Raw genomic sequence first — 22,429 nt, forward strand, 5'->3', positions numbered from 1 at the left:
CCTTCTGCAACCTCGCTGTGGCATTTGGAGAAGGTTAGCAAGTCCTTCTCGTCTGGTTTTCTGACACTATGTCTCCTGGTTTGCACTGGACAGACTCCTGACCCAGCCCAGACTAAGGAAGCAACTTACATCTTAGCAATGATCTAATTGTCAGGACCCTTGCGCTCGCCCCAGCTCTCAGGAAAGAACTGCTGACAATGACCCTCTGATGGCTGCCTGTGGCACCTGTGACCCTACTGACCACAACCTTGTCAATTCCAGGACAACTCAAGTCTGCACTCAGTGAATACGTGGCCAAGCTGGAGGGGGTGAAGCTGCTCAGGAGCAACAAGAGACTGGGGGCCATCCGGGCCCGGATGCTGGGGGCCACCAGGGCCACTGGGGATGTGTTGGTCTTCATGGACTCCCACTGCGAGTGCCACCCAGGCTGGCTGGAGCCCCTCCTTAGCAGAATAGCTGATGACAGGTAACTCACCCCCAGGGTCTGGGGAGTGGGAGTGGGAGAGGGTCCACAGCCTCAGCCACTCACAGAACACCTGCCTACCACTGAAACAGTGCCTCAGTCCCCACCATTCAAGAACGAGGTGCTCCTTGGGGTTTTCAGATGTTTGAGACTCTTAAGTAACATCGGGAGGTTAGTTGCAAAGGATGTTAGAGGTCCTCCAGCCCACCTACCTTGTTTTGTACTGAAACCTAAGGACCAGCTGCCATGAATCTGCAAATACCTGTAGGAAGGCTAACAACTTTCCCTTTGAGGAAAGGTCAGCAATTTTAATCAATATGATAACATTGCCTGGGAGAAAGTCTACAAACTTTGCTCCTAGGTTCTCACCCCTAAGAAGAAGCATGAGATTCTGATGGCTGAAGTCCCATCAAGAACTAGCATTTCCATTTCCTGGTGTACAAGGAAGTTTCTCATCTTCCAACCAAGGCCGGACCTCAGGAATGGGACGCTGGTGAGCATCGCATGGCACAGCACTTAGCCAACCATGTTAAATTTTTCTTGGGCCATTTCTCTGCTCTCCTTTCAGCATCTTGCTGTCATTCTCTCGGCCACCTCATTCCTCTAGTCAAACAGTTCCTAAAACATATCTTGTCAACCATTTTCCTCAATCTAAATATCCCACTCAGGAGAACCAGAAACTGATGGCTGGCCCACCTGGGACCCCCTCAGGCCTGACAAACATAGTAGGAGCTCAATAAACGTTTCTGGTGGTGTCCAGCTAGATAGGGCTGATGCCAGAACCGCGCCTTGTGACTTCTCTGCTTGCACTCCTTCCCGTGGTCAGTGTTGACTGTCCTTTCTGAAGTTGGGGTTGACCACAGAAAAGAAAGAAAACCTCTGGATGGGGATGCAGAGGCGTTCTCATTCCACTAGATGGAAGGGGCTTCAGTCCACACAATATAAACTGTTAATAATCCAGCTATTCCTTTTCATAAAGAACAATCACAGCTTGAGTGAAATCAAGAAGGATTTTGCCCAGGTCCCTGACGCAGATCACTGCCCTCCCAGTTCATACCTCAGAAGAGAAGGAGCGTGTGTGAGCTGAGCACCAGGACCAGGACAGGCAAACGAAGGAAGCCCACGAGGCTGCCGTCTTGGATTCTGTTCCTGAGATTACAGTGACTGTGTGTCATCACAGTGGGATGTGAAGTTGGTCCTGTCCAGTCCTCATTTCATTCCCACCCCGGTATCAGACAGATGACTCTCAGAGGGACCTTAGGACCATGATTTCACTATTGAAAAAAAACTGAGTATCAAGGGGGACAAAGAGACCCCTCGGGGTCACACAGCCTCTAGACAGTTGAGCTGTTCTCTATACTTTTATGCAGACAGTCAGCCACCACCACAAATATTGTTAAGCCTTATGCACGTATAACCCTAGCAGGCGGTTTTATTTACACCCATCGCCAGCCCCCTCAGGCACGTCTTCTTGCTTCCCCTTGGCAGAGAGGAGAAATGGAGAGCAGGGCCACCCAGAGCCTTGGCAGCTGAGTCGGAGCTTCTGACTCTGGGTGCACTGCTCTTTTTATTGTCTGTGAACTTTCTCAAGCATTGGAGGTGACCAGGGAGAAACATTCAGTCATGCCCATGCCCACCTGGTTGTGAGATGTATGTTAAAACCTTGATTAAAGTGAGTCCCTCATGTCTGCTTCTCACCTTGGTGTCCTTTGTCCTTTTCAGAGATCCAGAGGTTTCCACTCTAGGCTGAGGAAAGCTTGGCAATAGCTCAGCAACCAATGAAATGGGCTCCCTGAGATGCTGTCTGCCAGCAAGGGGTGACAGCATGAAATTCTGATTCCCTGGGCTCTTCCCTTCTTCTCCTTTTTATCAAACTTCCTCCCTTCTTCTCTCTCTCCCTCTCTCTCTCTCTCTCTCTTTCTGTCTCTTTCTCTCTCTCTCTCTCTCTCTCTCTCTCTCTCTCTCACACACACACACACACAAACACACACACACACACACACACACACACACACACAGCCTCTGGTCCCCACCCAGCCTGGCCTGGCTTCCACTTCCTGGCCCCTCTTTTCTGTGGCTGACCATCATTTTGTTATTCACAGCTTTCTACTCTGGGCCCCCATGGGGAGCTTGCAGGCCTTCGCAGGTGAGGCTCAGAGAGCAAAGTGGCCTCTCCTGGGTGTGAGTCCCTCTTTCTGCACCACATGACAGGGCTCTGCACTCTGTGACCTGGGGAGCCACCCCTTCCAGGCTTGCTGTGCTTTCCTGGTGACTCTGCTCAGGGTTTTCTCCGGCCCCCTGTGGCAGCCCACCTCATTTAAAGCAGTTAAAGATGGCAAAGCTGTTGGCCATGTATGTCCTCTTTGGAAAACTGTCTCTTCAGATCCTGTGCCCAATTTTTAATCAGATTATTTGGGGGATTTTTGGCATTGAGTTATATGACTTCTTTATATATTTTGGGTATTAACCCCTAATCAGACTGTTGATTCCCATGGGGTGGGGGGAGTATGATAGGGGAAATAAGTGAAGGGGATAAAGAGGTACAAACTTCAAATTATAAAATAAATTAGTTAAAGGAATGGAAGTACAGCATAGAGAATATGACCAATAATACTGTGATATCTTGGTATGGTGACGGGGTACCTACATTTACCACGGTAAGCAGTTAGTAATGCACATAATTATCAAATCACCGTGTTCACATGTGAAACCAATATAATATTGTATATCAACTCTAGTCCAATAAAACAAAACAAAACAAAAAAGCAAAGCTGGAGAAGCCATTGGGCACAGCTTCTAACAGGTGCTGGTCTCTGGTCTTCAAGAGAGGAAAAGACCCCAGCTGCGTCAGAGGCGTAAGGCAGGCCGCCTTCTATCACCAGGCTACACCCATTGCCCACAAAGCAGGGAAAGTTCTTGAAGAGCTTTCATTGAAAAGGTGGCATAGGGAGGGTGAGTAAAACAGTGTAATAAGCCATGAGTTGATGATTTTAAAGAATCGCAGCTTCCTTAACCCCCTGGTCAGAGAACTCAGGGCCTGGTTACTAGCCCTGGTTCCCTGTCCCCACCCGCAGGATAGACCTACCAGGACCCACATGGCCACCTGGTATGAATCAGTAAAAGGAGCCCCTTCCTCATGACCCTTTACTCCCATTCCTTAGAAGATATATCATAATGCCTTCATTTTGTTAAGATGAGGTTCTCGTTTGAACTGCCAGAAAATGTAGAAATGAATATGCAAATGTACAATGTCCGTGATATTTGGGACCCCTCTGGGATCAGGCAGTGCACGACCCGCCTAACAGTACATAGCAGGCCCAGACAGAGGTCTCCAAGAGCATCGTTCTTAGGGCAGTCCAAGGAGGTACTGATTGGCGGCTGGCTCTATGTAAAGTGATGAAGATAAAGATCAAGGGTAGCTGCGTTCCAGCTCCAATACCTTGTGCTGCCAGCTCCAGTCCCCACACCAACAAGTGAGAGTCATGGCCCCAGAAAAATGAAGACTTCCAAGGGAAAAGGGGCAGCTAGGCCTTGGTGATACACCAGAAGACAGCACCCTCTGAGGGGTGATGCTAGCTTGATGTCCAGTGACAGCTGGTCTTGTCCCTCCTCTTAGACACACCTCATTCTTAAAATCACCTCGTGCTCAGCCAGGGCCGAGCCTGCTCCCTGGGAAGGAGGTGGGGCAGGAACAGACCACCTCCTACCTCTCTGCCCTCCAAGGAGCTCACTGATGGAAAGCAGTCTGGGGAATCCCGGGTGAAAATGTGAGTGTGAGTGTGCACATGCATGCATGTGCATGCATGTGAGTGTGTGCACCCCGGGGAGTGGCAGGCAGAGGTAGTGGCCTTCTCTGGGTCTCATGCCCCAAGGAGCCTGTGCAGCCATCATCCTACTCCACACCCCTCAGCACGACAGAGTCCCGGCAGGCCTGGCCCCTGCCCTGGAGTCACACCTGAGTAACAAGAGCTCTGGAAAGAGAGAATCAGAGCTTTTGACCTGTCAATATGAGAGCCTTTCCATGGAGACTGCAGTTCATTAGTGGACCTCACATATTTCAGTTAACCTGTGTTTGTGGACAGCTCGGCTGCCTGGGTTGGTCTTTGAAACCCAAAAGCTTGACACCTGGAGCTTAGAAAGGCTTAAGACAGGACCAACCTTGTATCTGCCTGAGAGTTAAAACCCAGTTCAAGCAGGCACTTCTAGGTCCTTCCAAGCCAAGCAGGGCAGCTTTGCTATGTTGCTTTAAGTGAATCCCCAGAACACCGGACACATCTGTAAGTGTGAAGTTGAAAGCAAAGTATAAGACTGTTCGGGTTTTGTCAAATCACTCTTTCTGAGTCACTAGGCTGCGGTTACTCCTGAATTCAGCCCTGGGTAAGCAGCCCCCATGGTCCATGGCAAGAAAAACAAAACAAAACATGTCTTTCACTTCATTCATTGACATTTTATCTATCCTTCATCTCTATCTGAAATGTCCTCAGAGAGGTGCATGATTAATCACTTATGTGTCTGGTAAAAATAAAAAGAAAAGATTTCAGAAAGGAAAAGATGGTATTGGGAATCACAGGTAATACAGTTATAGAAGTGATCTTTACACTTACCTCTGAGCTTCCAGCAAGACAGAGCAAAATAAGAAACTTAATGAATTTTATAGTTCTCATTTCCGTTAAAAAGTAATGTATACCTTTGTCAGGAAGGACACAGCTTAGATGTCTAGGATGAATTTACTGTGTAGACACTCAAATCCAATTTCCTTTCTTGTCCTATTATGATTACTAAGATGGCATGAATTTGATGGATTCTTCAGAATTCAGCTACACAGCTTCCCTGGCTCTCGATTCTGATATTCCACAAAATGCTTTGCTGACAGTGTAAACACAGTGTGGCTGGGGTAGCTCCTTCCAGGAATTAGCTTCTCTTTGCAGATGGTACCTTCTTGCCACCCCCGAGTTCAGGCCTGGTTCATTCCGTGGCACTGATTGTAGAAGTACTAGTCATGAGAGTACAGGAAATGTGATTGAGATGTTAGCTAGGTGGAGAGTAGCTTCTGATACACCTGGGTGATCACCTATTTAGTAAAAAGGCAATGACCTGCCCCAGTTTCTCACATCACCCTCCCTGAGGTCAGGCTGTGAAAAAAATGTGGGGGGGCGGACGGGTAAAATACAATCACCAACAGCATCTGTTAAGTGAGCAAATAGACCTACACTCAGAACTTTGGTTTGCTTGTAGACGCGGCTGCATTAGCACCAGGGATGCTTCTGGGCTTGGCAGTCCTTATTCCCCAAGCCAATCAAGTTTTAATCAAGGGAAGAATAAGAATGAGACCCTCAGTCAGGAGCCCATAAACCTGGTTAATGCTGCGCACAGTATTTTGCATATGTGCATATGATTATTTTTCTGTGGCAGGTCCACAGTTTTCCGCTTGTTCTCAAGGGATCAAAGACCCCAAAAGAAGTTAAGAACAACAGTCCTAGAGCATTATGGCTGAGAAATACCTTTGTGAGAAATAGTTCAACCTCCCATTTTACAAATGGGGAAACTCAGTCCCAGAAAAGTTCAACAGCTCTCTCAAGATCACAGAGCTCCTTAGTGGCAGAGCTGAGCCTAGGACCCCATTCTCCCGCCCCCTGGTGCTGTCAACAGAGGGCAAACAGGTTCTTTAATGAAATGGGTCCCCAGTTCTTTAAGGAAAACTGTTTTCTGGAACAGTGTTGCCTAACAGAAACATAACATGAGCCACGTATGTCACACATGTGATATAAATGTTTCTAATAGTCATATTAGAAAAGAAAAAGAAACATGAAATTAATTTTAATAATATATTTTAATAAACCCAGTGTGTCCAAAATCTTCATTTCAACATGCAATCAATATAAAACTTACCAATATTTTAACATCCTTTTCCATACAAAGTCTTCTAAGTCCAGCACAGGGGGCACCACAATGGGCAGCGTGCACAGATGACATTTCTATCCCCAGCAAGTGAATGGCTTGTATTCCTTGTTTGACTCCACGATTCTTCCCAGGAGCCGGGTGGTGTCTCCAGTCATAGATGTGATTGACTGGAAGACTTTCCAGTATTACCCCTCCAGGGATTTGCAGCGTGGAGTGCTAGACTGGAAGCTGGATTTCCACTGGGCGCCTTTGCCTGAGGGTGAAAGGAAGGCTCTCCAGTCCCTCATCAAGCCCATCAGGTGAGGGCCCCTCGCACGGCCTGCTTCTCCCTCGCTTCCCCACGACCAGCTTGGCAGCCAGACTGCTTGGGATCGAATCCAGGCTCCACTGGTGTCTTACAATTACTTCCTCCATGCCTCAGTTTCCTCACCACTAATCTAGGGTAACAACAAGACATCCCGTGCAGGGCTGCTGGGAAAGTCGCCTAAGTCACTGAGTGAGACTCTCCTCTGCTCCCCAGCCCCTGTCCCTGGCAACCGCTGACCTGCTCTCTGTCCCTACGGACTGGCCCTGTCAGGGCAGTCACACAGTACCTGGCCTCTCGCATCAGGCATCTTTTCACTCAGTGTGTTTGGAGGTATGTAGCCCCTTCTACAACGCAGGGCCAGGCACTGTGTGTGAGGGCTGTTTCCCTGCTGTGTGAGTGGAGTCCGGCAGCCCTGCAGGCCGCTCCCCTGGATGCCCCTGTGGGGACAGAGGCAGAGGCTGTGCTGGGATGCTGCCCCAGGTCTGTCTCACCTGGTCACCCAGGGATTGCTCTGGCCTTGGGGACTTCCTCAGGGAAGAGGAAGACTTCAGCCAGGTGCATGCTGAGACACCACAACGCTCATAGTACCCCCAGTTGTGTGAGTTGCTCAGTTTAGTGTTTGGGCGTGTTTAGTTTTTGGACAATTATACTCTCTTTGAGGACATGCGCTAAACACCATCTGTAGCCAAGCAAACCACTCACTTAGTGGTGTAGAACAACCACCGATTTATGAAACTCATGCACCCTGTGGGAGCCTCGGGGTGGTTGTCTGTGCCCCAGGGTATCCGGAGTCTCAGCAGGACTAGTCCGGACTGGGCTAGAATGTCCAGAAACGCGAAGAGCTGGGGCCGCAATCTTGCGACACTGTCCCGCGACTGAAGGCCGGCGCGCGGCCCCCCAGAGGTGGCTGTGTGTCCGCTGGCTGGGGCCTCAGAGTGAGGCAATCCCAAGAGGGCTGGTGATACAAGCTGTACCTCCTCCCTGCTTTTAAAAAATAATGTCTTGATGAGAATTTCACATAACATAAAAGTCACCCGTTGAGAGTGAAAAATTCGGTAGCATTTAGTATATCCACCATGTTGTGCAACTGCCTCCTCTGTCTAGTCTAAAACATCTCCATCACCCCAAAGTAAAGTCCCTTACCCATTAGGCAGGGTCTCCGCTGCTCCCCGGCCCCTATCCCTGGCAACCGCCAACCAGCCCTACGGACTGGCCCTGTCAGGGCACACAGTACCTGGCCTCTCGCTTCAGGCATCTTTCACTCGGCGTGTTTTGGAGGTATGTAGCCCCTTCTATAACCAGCCTCAGAAGGCACCCAGGGTCACCTCCAGTGCTGTCACAGGCCCACTCAGGTTCATGGGAAGGAGAACAGACACCCCCTTGGGAGAGGAATGTCAAGGTCACACTGTAGGCAGTGTAAGCACCAGTGGGACAGGGGACCCTGTGGAGTCCACTTTTGGGCAGCTGACCTCCATCTGCCAGTCTGTCACCTACTGCCTAACACCAACCAATTACTTGAGTTGAGTTTCTGAGTATCTAGCACAGGGACACAGAATAAAGGCATCAGGCATGAATAGGACTTCAAGGCGCTACCCAAGGGAGTATGACTCTAACAGCAGAACTGATTACCCACAAGCTTAGATATACAAAAAATATTTATCTTTATTCTCTAATAAATCAACTTAGGTAATTTCTATCTTGATGGCTCTTTCCAACTAATAGCATAAAACTTCTGGGCAAATTAGTCAAAGTCAGTAATAGCTTAGTCATCTCATGTTTAAATCTGCCTTCCGGGTGTCCTCCTGGCTGTCTCCCTGGGTTGATTTTGAGCTCCAGGCCTCTGTGGGGGAAGCGGTGACGGGGTGGGAGGTCCCCACCTCAGGCTCTCGCTGTCCTGTGTCAGCTCTCTCCAAGATTCGCCTTCCCCCCTGGACCTGGACTCTGGTGGGGGGTTGGCATGCCTGGCCCCCAGGGGCTCCTATGACCCTCCGCACTGTACCTGCCTGAGTCCCACATCTGGATGAGGGAAGAAAGGAGGGCAGAGCCTGACTGTTTCCTTCTGTCCAGGCCTGATGTCACCTGCCTTAGGGTATCTTATTTTAACCAGGGCCTTCTTCCCAAAGGTCTTTGCAGGGGCACTCAAGCCAGAGGGCAGGGGAGCCTCAGATGCAGACCCCTGGATGGGGAATAAAAGGCCCTGGCAGCCATAGCTCTCTTTCCATGAAAAACTGGGATTTTTGACATGATTGCTTGTCTCCAGTGTTGCAGTTAAAAGCCCCGAGACCTATCAGAGCCCAGACCCCGCCCTCTTAGCCCCTGGGGCTCCCACCGGCAAGCCTCCTGATGTGCTCTGTGTTCTGAACTGCACTCTATTCCACCTTCTCTCTGCCCAGGAGCCCTGTGGTGCCCAGTGGGGTTGTGGCCATGGACAGACATTACTTCCAAAACACTGGGGCGTATGACCCCCTCATGTTACTGCAAGGTGGCGAAAACCTCGAACTGTCTCTCAAGGTATGCCCTGGACCAAGGGAGGACCCAGGTGGGGTCTCTGGAGTGTGAGTATGGTCACAGCTTGGGGGCTGCCATTAGCAATGCCACTGGTCAGGGATAAGACTGAGGGCAAATTATAACATCATTAAGTGTGTCTGAAGCTCTCATTTCTTTCACTTCCCATCTCACTTGTGCCCTGCCTTGGCTTTAACCCCAGCCTCCTTCATGAACTCCCCTGGAGTCAGAGGCAGAGTGTCAGTCTCCTTCCCCTTAGTACTTTCTCTGTTCATGACACCCACAGGCCAAACAAACTCCAGACAATTCTGAGTATCGAGGACAGTGATGCCCCCATATCTACAGTTTCAGTGACCCGTGTGGAAGCAGATGATCCTCCCACTGATGTATTGTCAGAAGGGCAGCAGTAGCCTGATGCTATGTCACAATGCCTGTGAAATTCCCCTCACTTCCTATCATCACTGGGCATTTTATCACCTCACATTATCAGAAGAAGGGTGAGTGTAGTAGGATAAGACAGTTTGAGAGAGAGAGTCCCCATTCACATAACTTTTATTACAGTATATTGTTAAAATTGTTCTATTGTATTACTGTTGTTCATCTCTTACTGAGCCTGATTTATAAATTACACTTTATCATGGGTATGTGTGCATAGGAAAGCGCAGTATATACAGGGCTCTGGACCATCTGTGCTTTCAGGCATCCCCTGGGGGGCGTGCAGCATATCCCCTGAGGATAAGGAGGGTTTGCTCCAAACAGCTGAGTAAGTATCTGTCCTAACACCTTCGCAACTATTGGGCACCACACAGCTTCTCAGACGGTGGGATAGGATGGGATGCCACCTCCTCATTTCCTGTCCCACAGTGATTTTAATGTGATACTTGCTTTTTCATCACAACCTCTGAAACCCCAAAGCAAAGACGGACAGCATCAAAAGTGCTGCCATCTAGTGGTGAAACTTTAATTACTGCAAGTTTGCAGTATGCAGAACAGCGAACAGATGTCACTGTTGTTCTCAAACATTTAAAGTAGCCCATGTGGCCCTGTGAGTCCGCTAGGGAGCGGGAACCTGGGCACCCAGTCTGGGAAGCCCAGCTTTGGTGTTTCAGTTCATATGCTGTCTCTGCTAGGGATGTTTTCCTTTTCATGTTCATCCTCAAGTAGGGACTGAACAGCTTCCTGTCACATGAATTCCAGGCATTTGGGAGCAAAGAGCAGAGAACCCTCCTGAAGTGGGAAAGACTTACTTTTAAGGAAACCTTGCTTTCATCTCCATGCAAGTGGCGCTCATACCTTTGCAGCAGGAGACTTCGCAAGCTTGTAGAAATTCCCTGACCTCTAGGGACAACTTTTCCCCCACGAGGAAGCAGCTCTGGGAAACAGGGATGCTAATCCGCACTGCCACATCTCCCTAAGTGCTAAATCCACCCGTGTGGTTCAGGGCCGGGGCACATTCGGGTAGTCGCCTGGCGGTGGCCCCCTTGCCCCACTGGTTCCGTCCCAGGGCAGGTGCCCCCATTCTTCCCACCTTGTCACTCCCCTGCCTGGACTACCAGATCTGGAAATTCAGCTGCACCCTGAGTACTATAATTATCTTTACCATTTTGTGCTCACAATTTCCTGAATATTTGCCAGCCCCTCTCAGGATCCCTTACCCGCCGTGTTCTTGGGGTGGGGTGTGGAGGTATTTATTTTCTCTTTTCATGGCAGGCCTGGCTCTGTGGTGGCTCTGTTGAAATCCTTCCTTGCTCTCGGGTGGGGCATATCTACCAAAATCCAGGTGCCAGCTCCCCCCTTGACCAGGAGGCTGACCTGCAGAACAAGGTTCACATTGCTGAGGCCTGGCTGGGCTCGTTCAAAGATACCTTCTACAGGCACAACCCAGAGGCCCTGTCCTTGAGCAAGGTAAGGAGAAAGCCCAGCAGGGCTTCTAGGCCCCCACACGGCCATTAGATTCCATGTCCACAAGCAATGCATTACTGCCTGCCTGCTGCCACGTAGCTCAGTTGTTACTGGGTGACACACAGTGCCATTTAGTGTGCGACATGGGTTCACATGCATGTTTGCTGCACTGGGCATGGGCCTCCAAAGGTAAGATCCCCAGGACCCACAAAAGCCCTGGAACAGCGCCCTTCACTAGCCCACCTGGCTGGGTGTGCTCCATTCTCTGGTCCACAAGTGTCCCTATCATTTGATGACTTTCAGGAGGAGAATGGCACCCCTGCTGGTAAGTGAGGAGAGGGGACCTTTTTTTCTGACATTTTTTTCTTTTGAACATTTCCATTAATTCCTGTTTTGGAAATGTCCTATTGTTTACTTTGATGTCAGGATTTCAAGAACATTACTGCCTCCCTGAAGGTATTCAGTAGCATGAATGTGCTTTAAATTTAAATAGCTAAAAATTAATTTTGTCTAATGATTTCTATCCTTCCATCTCCCTGCCCACCTCAGCCACAAAGCTCTCAAGTGGCCTTTAAATTACAGAAATCCTGGACACCCAGAGACTGTGGGAGACGTTGACACTCTTGTTTTCTCCTCTGTCAAGCACAGTTGTACAGAAGGGACAGCTCGTTGTCATCATGCCCCTCATCTGAGGTCAGACAGGGCTGGTAGCTTTGCCAATCTGTTTCCTCACCAGGGTGGAGGTGGTGGGACATGCATGCATGAAGGACTGTGTCTGCCTTCACAGCAAATGGAGAATAGTTAGGGGGCCTTGAGTGAACACTAAGAATGCCAAGAAAGCAGCAGAAAACTTATACTAATTCCCTTAGAGGAAATAGTAGTAGATCTCTTTGGCTCAATGGTGGGTTAAACATGCAGAATAAACAAGAAATTCCCGCCTCAGAGTTGTTCTCAAATGTTCTGTAGGTAAGACTCACCAGGATAAATAGTGAAAATGCAGATTCCAGGGTTCCTGCCCCAACCTGCTGAATCACAGTCTCTGAGGCAGGGCTTACGAGTTCACATTTTTAACAAGTTCCTTGGGCATTTCTGAGCCCGGTATTTTGGGGATCACAAGGGAGAGAACATTCCAGTATGGCAGATTGAGACCTGATTCTTCCAACATTTCCATCTGAGGACTCAGAGAGAAAAAGCAGAATCAAACCAACTCGCATCACCAGCCTGTTGGAGCACTGTCTGATTGCGGGACCAGAGCCATCAAGTTGGAATTCTGACGTGGACTTCCTGTCCCAGACCCCTTCCCTCTCCTCTCCTCACCCCAGGAGATCATCCTCTTTCTTTTTTCTGTTTTTAGTCCTTATAAGCCCTCCTTAGCACCTCTCTCTTCCCTAAAAATATCCAGGAGTTAGAACTAAATTTATGGATAGGGTTCTTTGAATCTTATCAATACAGCCAAATATATTTATTTATCCTAAAATATTAAGGACTTATCTTGATATCCATTCCAGGACAATTATATTATACAGAAGAATCTCAAGGAAAAGGGATAATGTAGCCCAAAGTAATGACTCATTAATGGAGGAAATTGGGCCCCATAGTAGACGCAAGGAAAACTCGCCTTGTCCCCACCCCTACCCCACAATTTCCCAGCTTACTTCATCCCAGTTGCTTTTGGGTCAGTTTCTGCCTCCATAAGGGCCCTCATGGTGCCACACCACACCAACATGAGTGCAAAGCCCCCCCCCCCATTTTGCTGTTTTCCATGCAGCCAAGTGCAGACATGACTGTCCCTGTGGAGTGCAATGCGAGGGGCTGTGTACAGGGTGAGAGCACCACCAGCTCTCTCCAGGGAAGACCCGTCACCCTGCCCCTCCCCACACATGCCCCTCCCTCCTCCTGTTTGCAGCCCTGGCAACTGTGCTCTTGGTCTTCTCCGCCTGTCCCAATCTTCCAGCATCTTCCCACCCACCACGTGAATTTGGTATAAAGCAGACTTTCTCCACCTGCCTGCCTGTGTGTCCTCCTGCCCCAGGCAGAGAAGCCAGACTGCACAGAACGCCTGCAGCTGCAGAGGAGACTGGGGTGTCGGATGTTCTCCTGGTTTCTGGCTCACATCTACCCTGACCTGTACCCATCTGAAGGCAGGCCCAGGTTCTCCGGAAAGGCAAGTCATAGCCCAGGGAGGGTGAGGAGGAAGGAGAGCCAGTGGGCAGCTTCCCCAGGCAGAAACAGTACGTTCAGATGCTCTTGCACAACCCTGGCTAACCAGTCCCAAGCTCACAGGGCCACAGGCTTCCAGGCCTGCTCTGCCAGAGATGCCCGGGCTGCCCCCTACCCCGTCCCAGGGCCATCAGCATGACAGGTGCAGCCCAGCCCCTTCAGGTCCATCCCTGAAGATCGAGAGCTTCCTCTTGACCTCGCCCATTTGTATGGCCCGAGCCTGGCACCTTGAACTACACTGAATAGAGGAAGTCGAGGAGCAGCCTGACAGAGGGTGTCTTTGCAGTGAGGGTGCGGCTCACTCTGTGTGATGTCCACTTGCAGCTCCACAACACTGGACTCGGCCTCTGCGCAGACTGCCAGGCAGCAGGGGACATCCTGGGCTGTGCCATGGCGCTGGCTCCATGCAGCGACAGTCAGCAGCAGCAGGTGGGTACCCCGAGTTCTCAGGAGTCCAGGGAAGACCTGAAAGTGTCTTTCCTGGGATGCACCTCAACTTCCCTTTGGAGCATCTCCTTTCAAGTGGCCCACGTCCCTTAACTGCCCACATTTCCCCACGTTAATGACCCCTCTCAGCACTACCCATCCTGCGCCTACCTGCAGGCACAGACATGGGCCATCATCAGAGAATGCGAGCAGCCAAGCCTGAGAAAAAATGGAGAGGCTGTTCAGCCAATGCTTCTGACAGATGTGGAAACTGAGGCTCAGACAGGGGCCAGCCCAGGGTTGCAAACTCAGGTGTGTCCAGGTTTCTGGCAGGTAAAGGCAATGGGCACAGATTATCAGCCAGTTAGAAGCAGAGGTGGGAAAGGAGGAGACCTGAGTGGGGCTGTAGGCACTGGACCACTTGGGGGGGACCCAGAAGATGCTCCCCATTTGCAGTGGGACCTCAAACCACGACTGTGATTGTCCTCTTTAACTCTCAAGTCCTCTGACACTGAAGTGCACCAGAGGAGATGTGTGGGGTATTTTAGGTATTTAATTAGGATCTCAGGAGCCAAAGTGCCCAGAAGGGGAGCTCTGGGTACCGGAGAAGGTGGGCACACCACAGGTGGGGCAGTACGTATGTGTGTCTGTGCCCTTGTGTGTATGCGCATGCATGCATATGTGTGTGTGTGTGTGTGTGTGTGTGTGTCTGTGTGTGTGTGTGTGAAGTGGAGAGGGAGGGCTGGATTTGGAACAGACAGGCCTCGTGGTCAGACTACCATCTGCTCCTGTTGCCAGAGGACACCTTACACACAGATGGCTCAGTGGCTCTGAGTTTCAGAGCACTGACCTCATTCAGAATATTGCCCATGCACAGAGCCATTTCATTTATGAAATTCCTTCCACAGGGAGAAAGACTTTGACTCCAAAGTCAGAAGGATGTCAAAGAGCACAGATTCCCCTGGGGAGAGGATAGCCATAAGCTCTATAGGGTGCCAAGGCTGGCGGGGGTCTCTCCCCAGAATGAAAGCCTCTGATGACTTGTTTGGGGAGGGAGCAAGAAACAGCACTGAAGCCCAGCTCCATGGTTTCCTTGAGGCCCCATCTGCAGTGCGGCTGGACCCTCAGCACCCAACAACACCAAGGCCTTGGTCACAGCAAAAGGGCAGCCACAGAGAGGCCGAGCATGGTTAGCAGGGCCTCCGCTCTCTCATGGGGGATGGCTCTCCTTGAGCCAGGGTTCCTGTTCATGGATGGCTGACTACAGGACAAACTATTTGAAATCAACAATGAGAAATCCAGGAGGGACCTGGTTGAAACTAGGCCTAGCAGGGCTGGGTCAGCCCAGCAGCTGGTCCGTTCCCCAGCTATGGTTCTCAGCTTCCTCGGGTTATATCTGTGGTCTCCCTATGGGGAACAGAATCAACTTCTGACCACAAATTTGGATCAGGTGTTAAGACTGATGACTCCACCCATGTAGCAAGAGAGAATGCAAAGCATTATTATTTACATAATGAGACTCTCTGGAGGAGAGCAGGGCTGGCTCCCAAGCAGCCCGGCAACTGGGTGGAGACAGCAAGAGGGGCAAAGCGCTTTGGTTCTTGTACAGTTAGGGGATGGGTGGGCTGGGGGAGGGCTTTCGAGGCTGGGGCCTCCCTGATTTTGAGCTTTGCACACCAAAGGGAGAATGGGTCTTCCTTGTGAGTGCGCCCAGAAGTGGGGCAAGAGGGGCAGGTGGAGGAGTGGGGCCTGAAAGCTCAGAGGTCAAACTTCAGACATGGGGTCAGATTCTTCAGTACAGGAAGTCTAAGGACCCTTTGCCAAGAAAAACACAAAACCACATCTGTACAAAAGGTGAACAGCTCCAAAGGGCTCATGGATCCCTTGAAGGCCGCTAGGGTCCCTGAGGCTCTAAAATCCCTGGTTCATAATTCCCAGAAGTTGGAGGAGAGAGTCAAAAGGTAAAACCATGTTTCTTCCTGCAGATTCCCAGTAGTTGGTAGACTATCGTCCCTAGCATCTGAGGGGAGAGGAGGGAGGTGCCTGCGTCAGGGGAAGGCTCTGGACGCAGCAGGCTATTCCAACACCTGTGTAGGCCCCTTGGTCATCAGGAAGGTCTGTTTATCTTGGGGTTATGTCTTCTTTACATAATATCCATCACAGAATAACTTCCCAAGGTGGTGGGAAGCCTCAGTGATGCCTGCTCAGAGTTGGTAGATCCACTTCTCTTCACAACTTGTTAACCTAGAACATCTAGCCTGTCCCCAGATCACTCTCTTTTACACCTGTGACAGGGGCCTTTGCATTAGGCTATATCCCAGTGGCCTCTACTAAAAACAAACGACAAGGCCCAAGTTCCTGGAGATATTTATCAAATGAGTCACGTGAAGTCCCAAGAGCTTGGGGACAAAAGCCAGAACATCTCTTGGAGGGTCTAGAGTCCAGCCTTCTGGGGAGGCCCAGCTGAGGCCAGGTGTGACCGTATAGCCCTGGATCCCAGAGGAGGGCCCTGGGCTGGAGCACATGGGGAAGCAGATGCATAGGTCCCCTTATCCTCTTTCAGCTCTGCCCTTTGCCAGCCTTCCAGAACACACCAGTAGGCATTCGCACGTGGCGCAGGGAAGACACAGCTATAAAGTGCTAAGTGAGGAAGCCATGCAATGCAGTGTCAGCTGCTCATCACTTGCTAGTGGTATGATACCAGGCCGACTTCCTAACCTCTCCAAGGCTTGGTTCCTGCATCAACACCTGGGGACAATACAGCCTCCCTCATGCAGACAGAATGTTCACCTTTCAAGGTTTTTTATTCTTGGTGGGGAGGAAGGGATTAGTGAGGACTTCTGTATCCAGCAAAATTGTGAACTAGGTAAGTTGAAAACTCTTCCCCTTAAAGCACGTAAATATGCCGTATACAAAAAGAAGAAACGCCCTCTTTTGTGTATGAGTAATGGAGTTTATAGTAAAAGGAAATCTCCAGGGGCCAAAAATCAAGAGGCAACTGCAAACAGAACCACAGGACATGAGCCAAGCTACAAGGGATAGTCACTGTCAGTCTCAGGAACCCGGAGGTGGTGGTGCCATGCAGGAGTAAGCAGTGAGGGCCCACCTTCAGCCCATGAGAGCTGAAAAACTGGAAATGAGACTCCCAGAGAAAGCCAGCTTTGACTTTCAAAGAGTAACTTATCTGTGAAAAGTTTGACTAGGAAAATCCACCCACAGTCACTGGAAGTTTATTTGTCTGTACAGAGTCTTTGAATAGGAGAAAGTTATTCTCCCCTGAAAATTTTAAACCACAATCTTGCATCTAATATGGGCTTAAGATTCAAATTTATATGAACTGTGTGATGAGATTCTTCAAGCAGGACTGGCTACCTAATTTGTGGGGCCCAGTGCAAATGAAAATGCGGGGCCTACAATCCAACAATCACCAAGAACTTCCAGATGGTGACAGCAGAGCATTAAGCCAAGTGTATTAAACCAAGAACATGAAGCCCTTCCAAGCGAGTGTGGGGGAGGGGCCGGCTACTGCGCAGGTCACATGTCCATGAGGCCAATCCTGTGTCTCAGCCACAAAATTAACATAAAAATGAGTTCCATTTGTACTTGCAGGAACAAACAGAAAATGTTTTGTCAGGATGTGCTCTCCAGCCAGGCTGCACAGGCTTCCCGGAGTTGAAGCCCCACAGCAGAGTATGCACAACCCAGGCAGAATATGCACAACCCCTCCAGTGGACAGTAACTATGGGCGAGGCTCAGCAGAGACGGCAGGGAAGCTAGTCACAGGGCCAGGTCAGCTCTCTCCAGAAGGACTGAAGCCCTCTCCAGTACACGTACAAGCACCCCGGGGCCTCAGCATGGTGGCCTCACATAGGAGGCAGCAACCAGAGTGAGGGAGGCTCCTGCCGGGGTGTACAGCTGTGACTGAGAAAGCGGCTGGTGTGTGGAGATTTCAGAGGCCAGGGTTAGTCTAGCACCGTATTTGTAGACTTGACTAGAGGTATGGTCTTGCAGACCGCAGGAGAGTTGGAAGGCTACTCCTAGACCTCACTGTACTGTGAGCTCTCCTTCTCTCATCTCCTAGCTGTGCTGATAACTGTCCCCTCTGTCCCAGCATCTGGAGCACACCGGCAGGCAGGGCATCCACTTCGGCAGCCCACAGCACCTGTGCTTCGACGTCAGGCAAGAGCAGGTGATTCTGCAGCCCTGCACCGGGGAAGGCCCCGGCATCCACCAGCAGCTCTGGGACTTCCAGGAGGTGAGTGACCCACCTCCCCCAACTAGCTGGTCTGCATCCTGGCTCTTCCGAGGAGTCAAGTGTTACCAGTAGGCCTGTAACTTTGCACTAAGGCCCTAGGAGAAGGTAAAGCTGGCCTTGCAGCCAAGCTGACCTGCCAGCACCTTGAGATGTACTCATTTGCCATTTCTGCAAAGCTCTGACCTTGACTGTGGCGGAGAGAAGAGACAGTCCCTTTCTGAAGTTCATTAGCTCAGGTCACCAGTAGGACCATGTGGCACGTTAGAGAAGCAGTCAGCTGCTCAATGGTGTGGCTTTAGGAGCACCAGGAGGGTCCTTCCCTCCCACAGCAAAACAGATGTAAATATAGATACCACTTTCTTCCTTAGCAAATTCCACTGAGAACAAAAGTTTATCATTTTAGTAAGACTGTGATTCCTGTTATCCCAGGGGAGAGAAGCTTTAGATCCTGTGCAGAGGTTATGCACCAATAACAAGGAAATAGGACTTAGGAAGGAGCCAGTCCCTGATGTGAGACTGGGATGGGAAGGTGACTGTATCAACAACATGTGTCCATGCACAGCTTTCCTCCACCTCAAACCCTTTCTGAAATGAGTTACAAACAAGTAAATACACATAACCTTTTAAAAATTTCTTTTCCTCAACTTCTGCTTGGGTATAAAGGGTAAAATAGCTAAGTAGAACTCTGTACTCTTAAAGCAGGCTGTGAAAAAAGAAAATTACACAACGGAAAGTTTAAGCTGAACCCACAATAAGCCTTTGAGAACAAAGCTCAGGGGGCTTTGGTGACAATAAACCTACGACCCCAGGCCCACACCTGCTCAGAGAAGTCTAGAAACCAAGTTAAGGCCCCTTATGAATGATCATAGGGATTCTTCTAAGCAAGTCCTATGGATCAGATGCATTTTAGAAATAGCACTTTAAAATAGCAAGTAAAAGATTAGTAAGGTACACCAAGCATATTTCAGGCATTAAATCTAAGACTTTAAGAACGTATTATCATTCAGCCATAAAAAATAGTGCTCATCATAGCACTATTCACAACAGCAAGAGGTAAAAGCAACCCGTGTCCAGTGATGGATAAACAAAATGTGGGTATACATGTGATAGAATTATTCAGCCTTAGGAAGGACATTTTGACATGCTACAATGTGGATGAACCTGGCAACTTCATGCTAAGTGAGATAAGTCAGTCACAAAAAGACAAATGCTGTATGATTCTACTTATATGATGTGTCTAAAGTGGTCAGATTCATAGAGACAGAAAGTGGCTACCCGGGGCTGGGGGGAAGGGAGAGTCACTGAATGAGGACAGAGTTTCAGTTTTGAAAGATGAAAAAGTTCTGAGTATTTGTTTCACAATGATGTGAATATACTTAACAGTACCAAACTTTATACTTAAAAATGGTTAAGATGGTAAGTTTGATGTTATTTATTTTCACCATAATAAAAAAAAGAAATTAGGTATTATTTTATGCTACAACATGAACTTCAAAAATATCATGCAAAGTGAAAGAAGCCAGTCACAAAGGCCATGTATTATATATGATTCTATTTATACAAAATGTCCAGAACTGACAAATCCATAAATATGGAAGTAAATTAGTGATTTCCAGTGGCTGGATGGAGGAAGGAGAATGGGAAGTGACTGTTAGTGGTGGGTTTCTTTTTATGGTGATGAAAATGTTCTAGAATATACTGAATACTATCAAGTTGTATGCTTTAAAAGAATGAATGTAATGGCAAGTGAATTGTATCTCAAAAAACCCCACAAATTATCAACACAGCTGGTTAATTATGTTTCTCATTAAAAAATCAGATTTTTTTTTTTATTGAAAAGAGGATATATGCAATATTAAACCTGGTAGATTTTGAACAGGAAGGAGCTATTATCTTCCAAACATGCGTGACTTAGGCCTTCAGTGTACCCTTAAGGTTTTACTGTTTACTGCAACCTGGTGGCAGCAGTACTAAATTGCAGGATTAATAGAAGGCAGAGATTAAATCATATCCTTTTGAAAAGAGGAAATTTTTAGTACAGTGAGAATGATGAATATCACCAAGATAAAGACTAAACATGCTTTGTTCATTGGCATTCTATTAAGTAGGACTCTAAGAAATGACACAATTATACAACCACAATAAAGATAATTGAATTAATGACCCCAAGGCTCTGAATGATATGTAAATTTTATAGCTACCTAAACTATATTTTATATTAACCAAAATAGTTCCTTACCAGGTCAGTTTACACCATCTCTATAATTCTCTTAATAATTAGCACAAATTTTAGAAGTACCCTTCTTTGCTGACTGATTTCAGGAAACTGACTTACTTTTCTCTTCCTTTTCTTCTCATTTTTTCAGAATGGAATGATTGTCCACATTCTTTCTGGGAAATGCATGGAAGCTGTGGAGCAGGAAAACAGAAGAGATTTGTACTTGCACCAGTGTGATGGGAAAGCCAGCCAGCTGTGGCGATTCGACAAGGTCCATGCTGTGGCAGACCAGTGAATGCAACGTCGATGGAAAAGAGTGGGTTAGGCATCACGGCTCAACCCCAAGTGAACTAAAAGAGCACACATACTTCACAAAGCTGACCCTTTTGCATCTGTGCTTCTGGTGAGAGTAGAGAAGAAAGCTCCATGAATGATTATAGAAAGCCTTTCCTTGTACCTTCTTTCATTGACTGCAGGCTGTTTATAAAAAGAAAAAGGAAAGGAAATGGATGCATTGTCTCATTGCCTTCATCACTGGAAGGTGATCATTACATGGTACAGAGGATTCTTTGCTGTTTTTTCCATTGATCACTGTATGACTAGTTTTATCTTCGACAAATAAGAGAGGCCTGGACATTCTCTGGCAACACCTCCAGGATACATTGACCCAATCGATCAATTTGTTTCAAAGCCCTACCTTGGATCATCATGAATTAAAGTGTGAAGAGGGTATAATGGCAAGACAACCCCAAAACTTTGGATCAGGCTTATTAGGAAAAATTTCATGTTCACTGGTTGAGCCATAGCTCAGAAGAAGGAAGGGAAGCTACTGAAAGAAGATCAGGTTGGAGAGAAGATGGAAGGGAGCTTTGGCCCAATTCTCCTGCTCAGCCCAGCAGCTGAAAAGAGACAGTAGACTGGAATAAAACATTTTCCTCTTATGAGAATTTCCTCAGTACTTTCTATCTCCATTCATCCTGCTTCAGCCTTTCTGTAAATTGGTTAACCCCAACCAAAATCTCACTTAATATATTTCTCTTCAGTTGCTGATGTTGGAAGGGTCACTCACTCAGCATTTTCATTAACAAAAGTATATACTGTTGAGAAACTGTCCTGATGTCCTGCTAGAGGGTTTGCGTTGACCAGATCAGAAATAACAACCTTTGCAAAGAGGCAAACCTCCCTGGAATGGAAATGCCAGAGTTTAAGCCAAAATTCATTAGAGGAACCAGAGTTGGGTGTTAATGCCCACAAGGGCTGGCATGGCCGTCTCTGAGCCTATAGGACCCCTAAATGTGCCCACAGGCTGAATGTCCACCCCTTAGAGGAGAACACACTTCCACTAGAGCAGAATCAATACAAGCAAGAGCTCAATGGCTCTCCTTGAGGACCTGGACTACCTAGCTCAGCTATAAGAGCTGTTGAGTGGAGTTGGTTCAGGTATTGAGAAGACACCATTCATGTCCATTTCTCTCCAGGTGGAGTTCACTCTCCACATGGCCTCCTCTCCTCAAAGATGTTGATCTCCTTTGGGCTGTCTCAGAATACAGTGTTTTTCAAATGAGAAGCACTAGGCAGGCAGTGAGGGTTTCCAGACAATGCTTGTCATAATTAGATATTCCTTCTCTACCTGCTTACATCAACGGCCCACCACATTTCCCCTTCCTCAGAATATACTCTAGACCTGTGCTAATATAGTAGCTACTAGTCACACATGGCTATTTAAATGCAAATTCATTAAAGATTATTTAAAATTCAGTTCTTCAGCTGTATTGGTCACACTTCGAGTGCTCAGTACCCACATGTGGCTGGTGGTTACTGTATTGGGCAGCACAGATACAGACCATTAAATCACTGCAGACAGTTCTGGACAGTGTTGGTCTAGGTAGATTCATCATCCCACTGAGAGAAAAGATCTTAGCCACTGTCTTCTTCCTTCAGACATATCTATATTTAAAACAAATGCCCCTAACATCCTGAGGCTGAGATGGAGCTAAAACTTCTCAGATGGCAACCTTGTAAAAGGTGTTATTAATGGTTGAAAAATAAAAATTAAACAGAACCTCTATTTTTTTTTCAATGAACTTTATTTTTTACATTTTGGGTCTTTGAAGTTGTGGAATAAATTAATATAACTAAATAAAAGGCTGAATTCAATTGTATAAATTGTGTTTGACAGTAATTAACAAAAGGCCCCAGATGGCTTATTGCTTAATTGGTTGAACAAAGCAA

At 48.1% G+C, this 22,429-nt stretch overlaps 1 protein-coding gene across 1 annotated transcript in view; it reads left to right on the forward strand.

Annotated features, from left to right (window-relative positions):
* GALNT15 (polypeptide N-acetylgalactosaminyltransferase 15) overlaps positions 1 to 22,310 on the forward strand; it is a 30,955-nt gene extending 8,645 nt beyond the window's left edge. Inside the window, exons 3-10 of the mRNA XM_017653513.3 lie at positions 262 to 466; positions 6,496 to 6,663; positions 9,065 to 9,182; positions 10,887 to 11,081; positions 13,111 to 13,242; positions 13,623 to 13,727; positions 17,836 to 17,979; positions 20,346 to 22,310. Coding sequence (XP_017509002.3) covers positions 262 to 466; positions 6,496 to 6,663; positions 9,065 to 9,182; positions 10,887 to 11,081; positions 13,111 to 13,242; positions 13,623 to 13,727; positions 17,836 to 17,979; positions 20,346 to 20,492 — 1,214 coding nt within the window. The 3' untranslated portion in view covers positions 20,493 to 22,310. The remainder of the gene's footprint in view (positions 1 to 261; positions 467 to 6,495; positions 6,664 to 9,064; positions 9,183 to 10,886; positions 11,082 to 13,110; positions 13,243 to 13,622; positions 13,728 to 17,835; positions 17,980 to 20,345) is intronic.
* The last annotated feature ends 119 nt before the right edge of the window (positions 22,311 to 22,429 follow it).

Source organism: Manis javanica, chromosome 15 (assembly GCF_040802235.1).
Source record: "Manis javanica isolate MJ-LG chromosome 15, MJ_LKY, whole genome shotgun sequence".
Taxonomy (NCBI): Eukaryota; Metazoa; Chordata; class Mammalia; order Pholidota; family Manidae; genus Manis; species Manis javanica.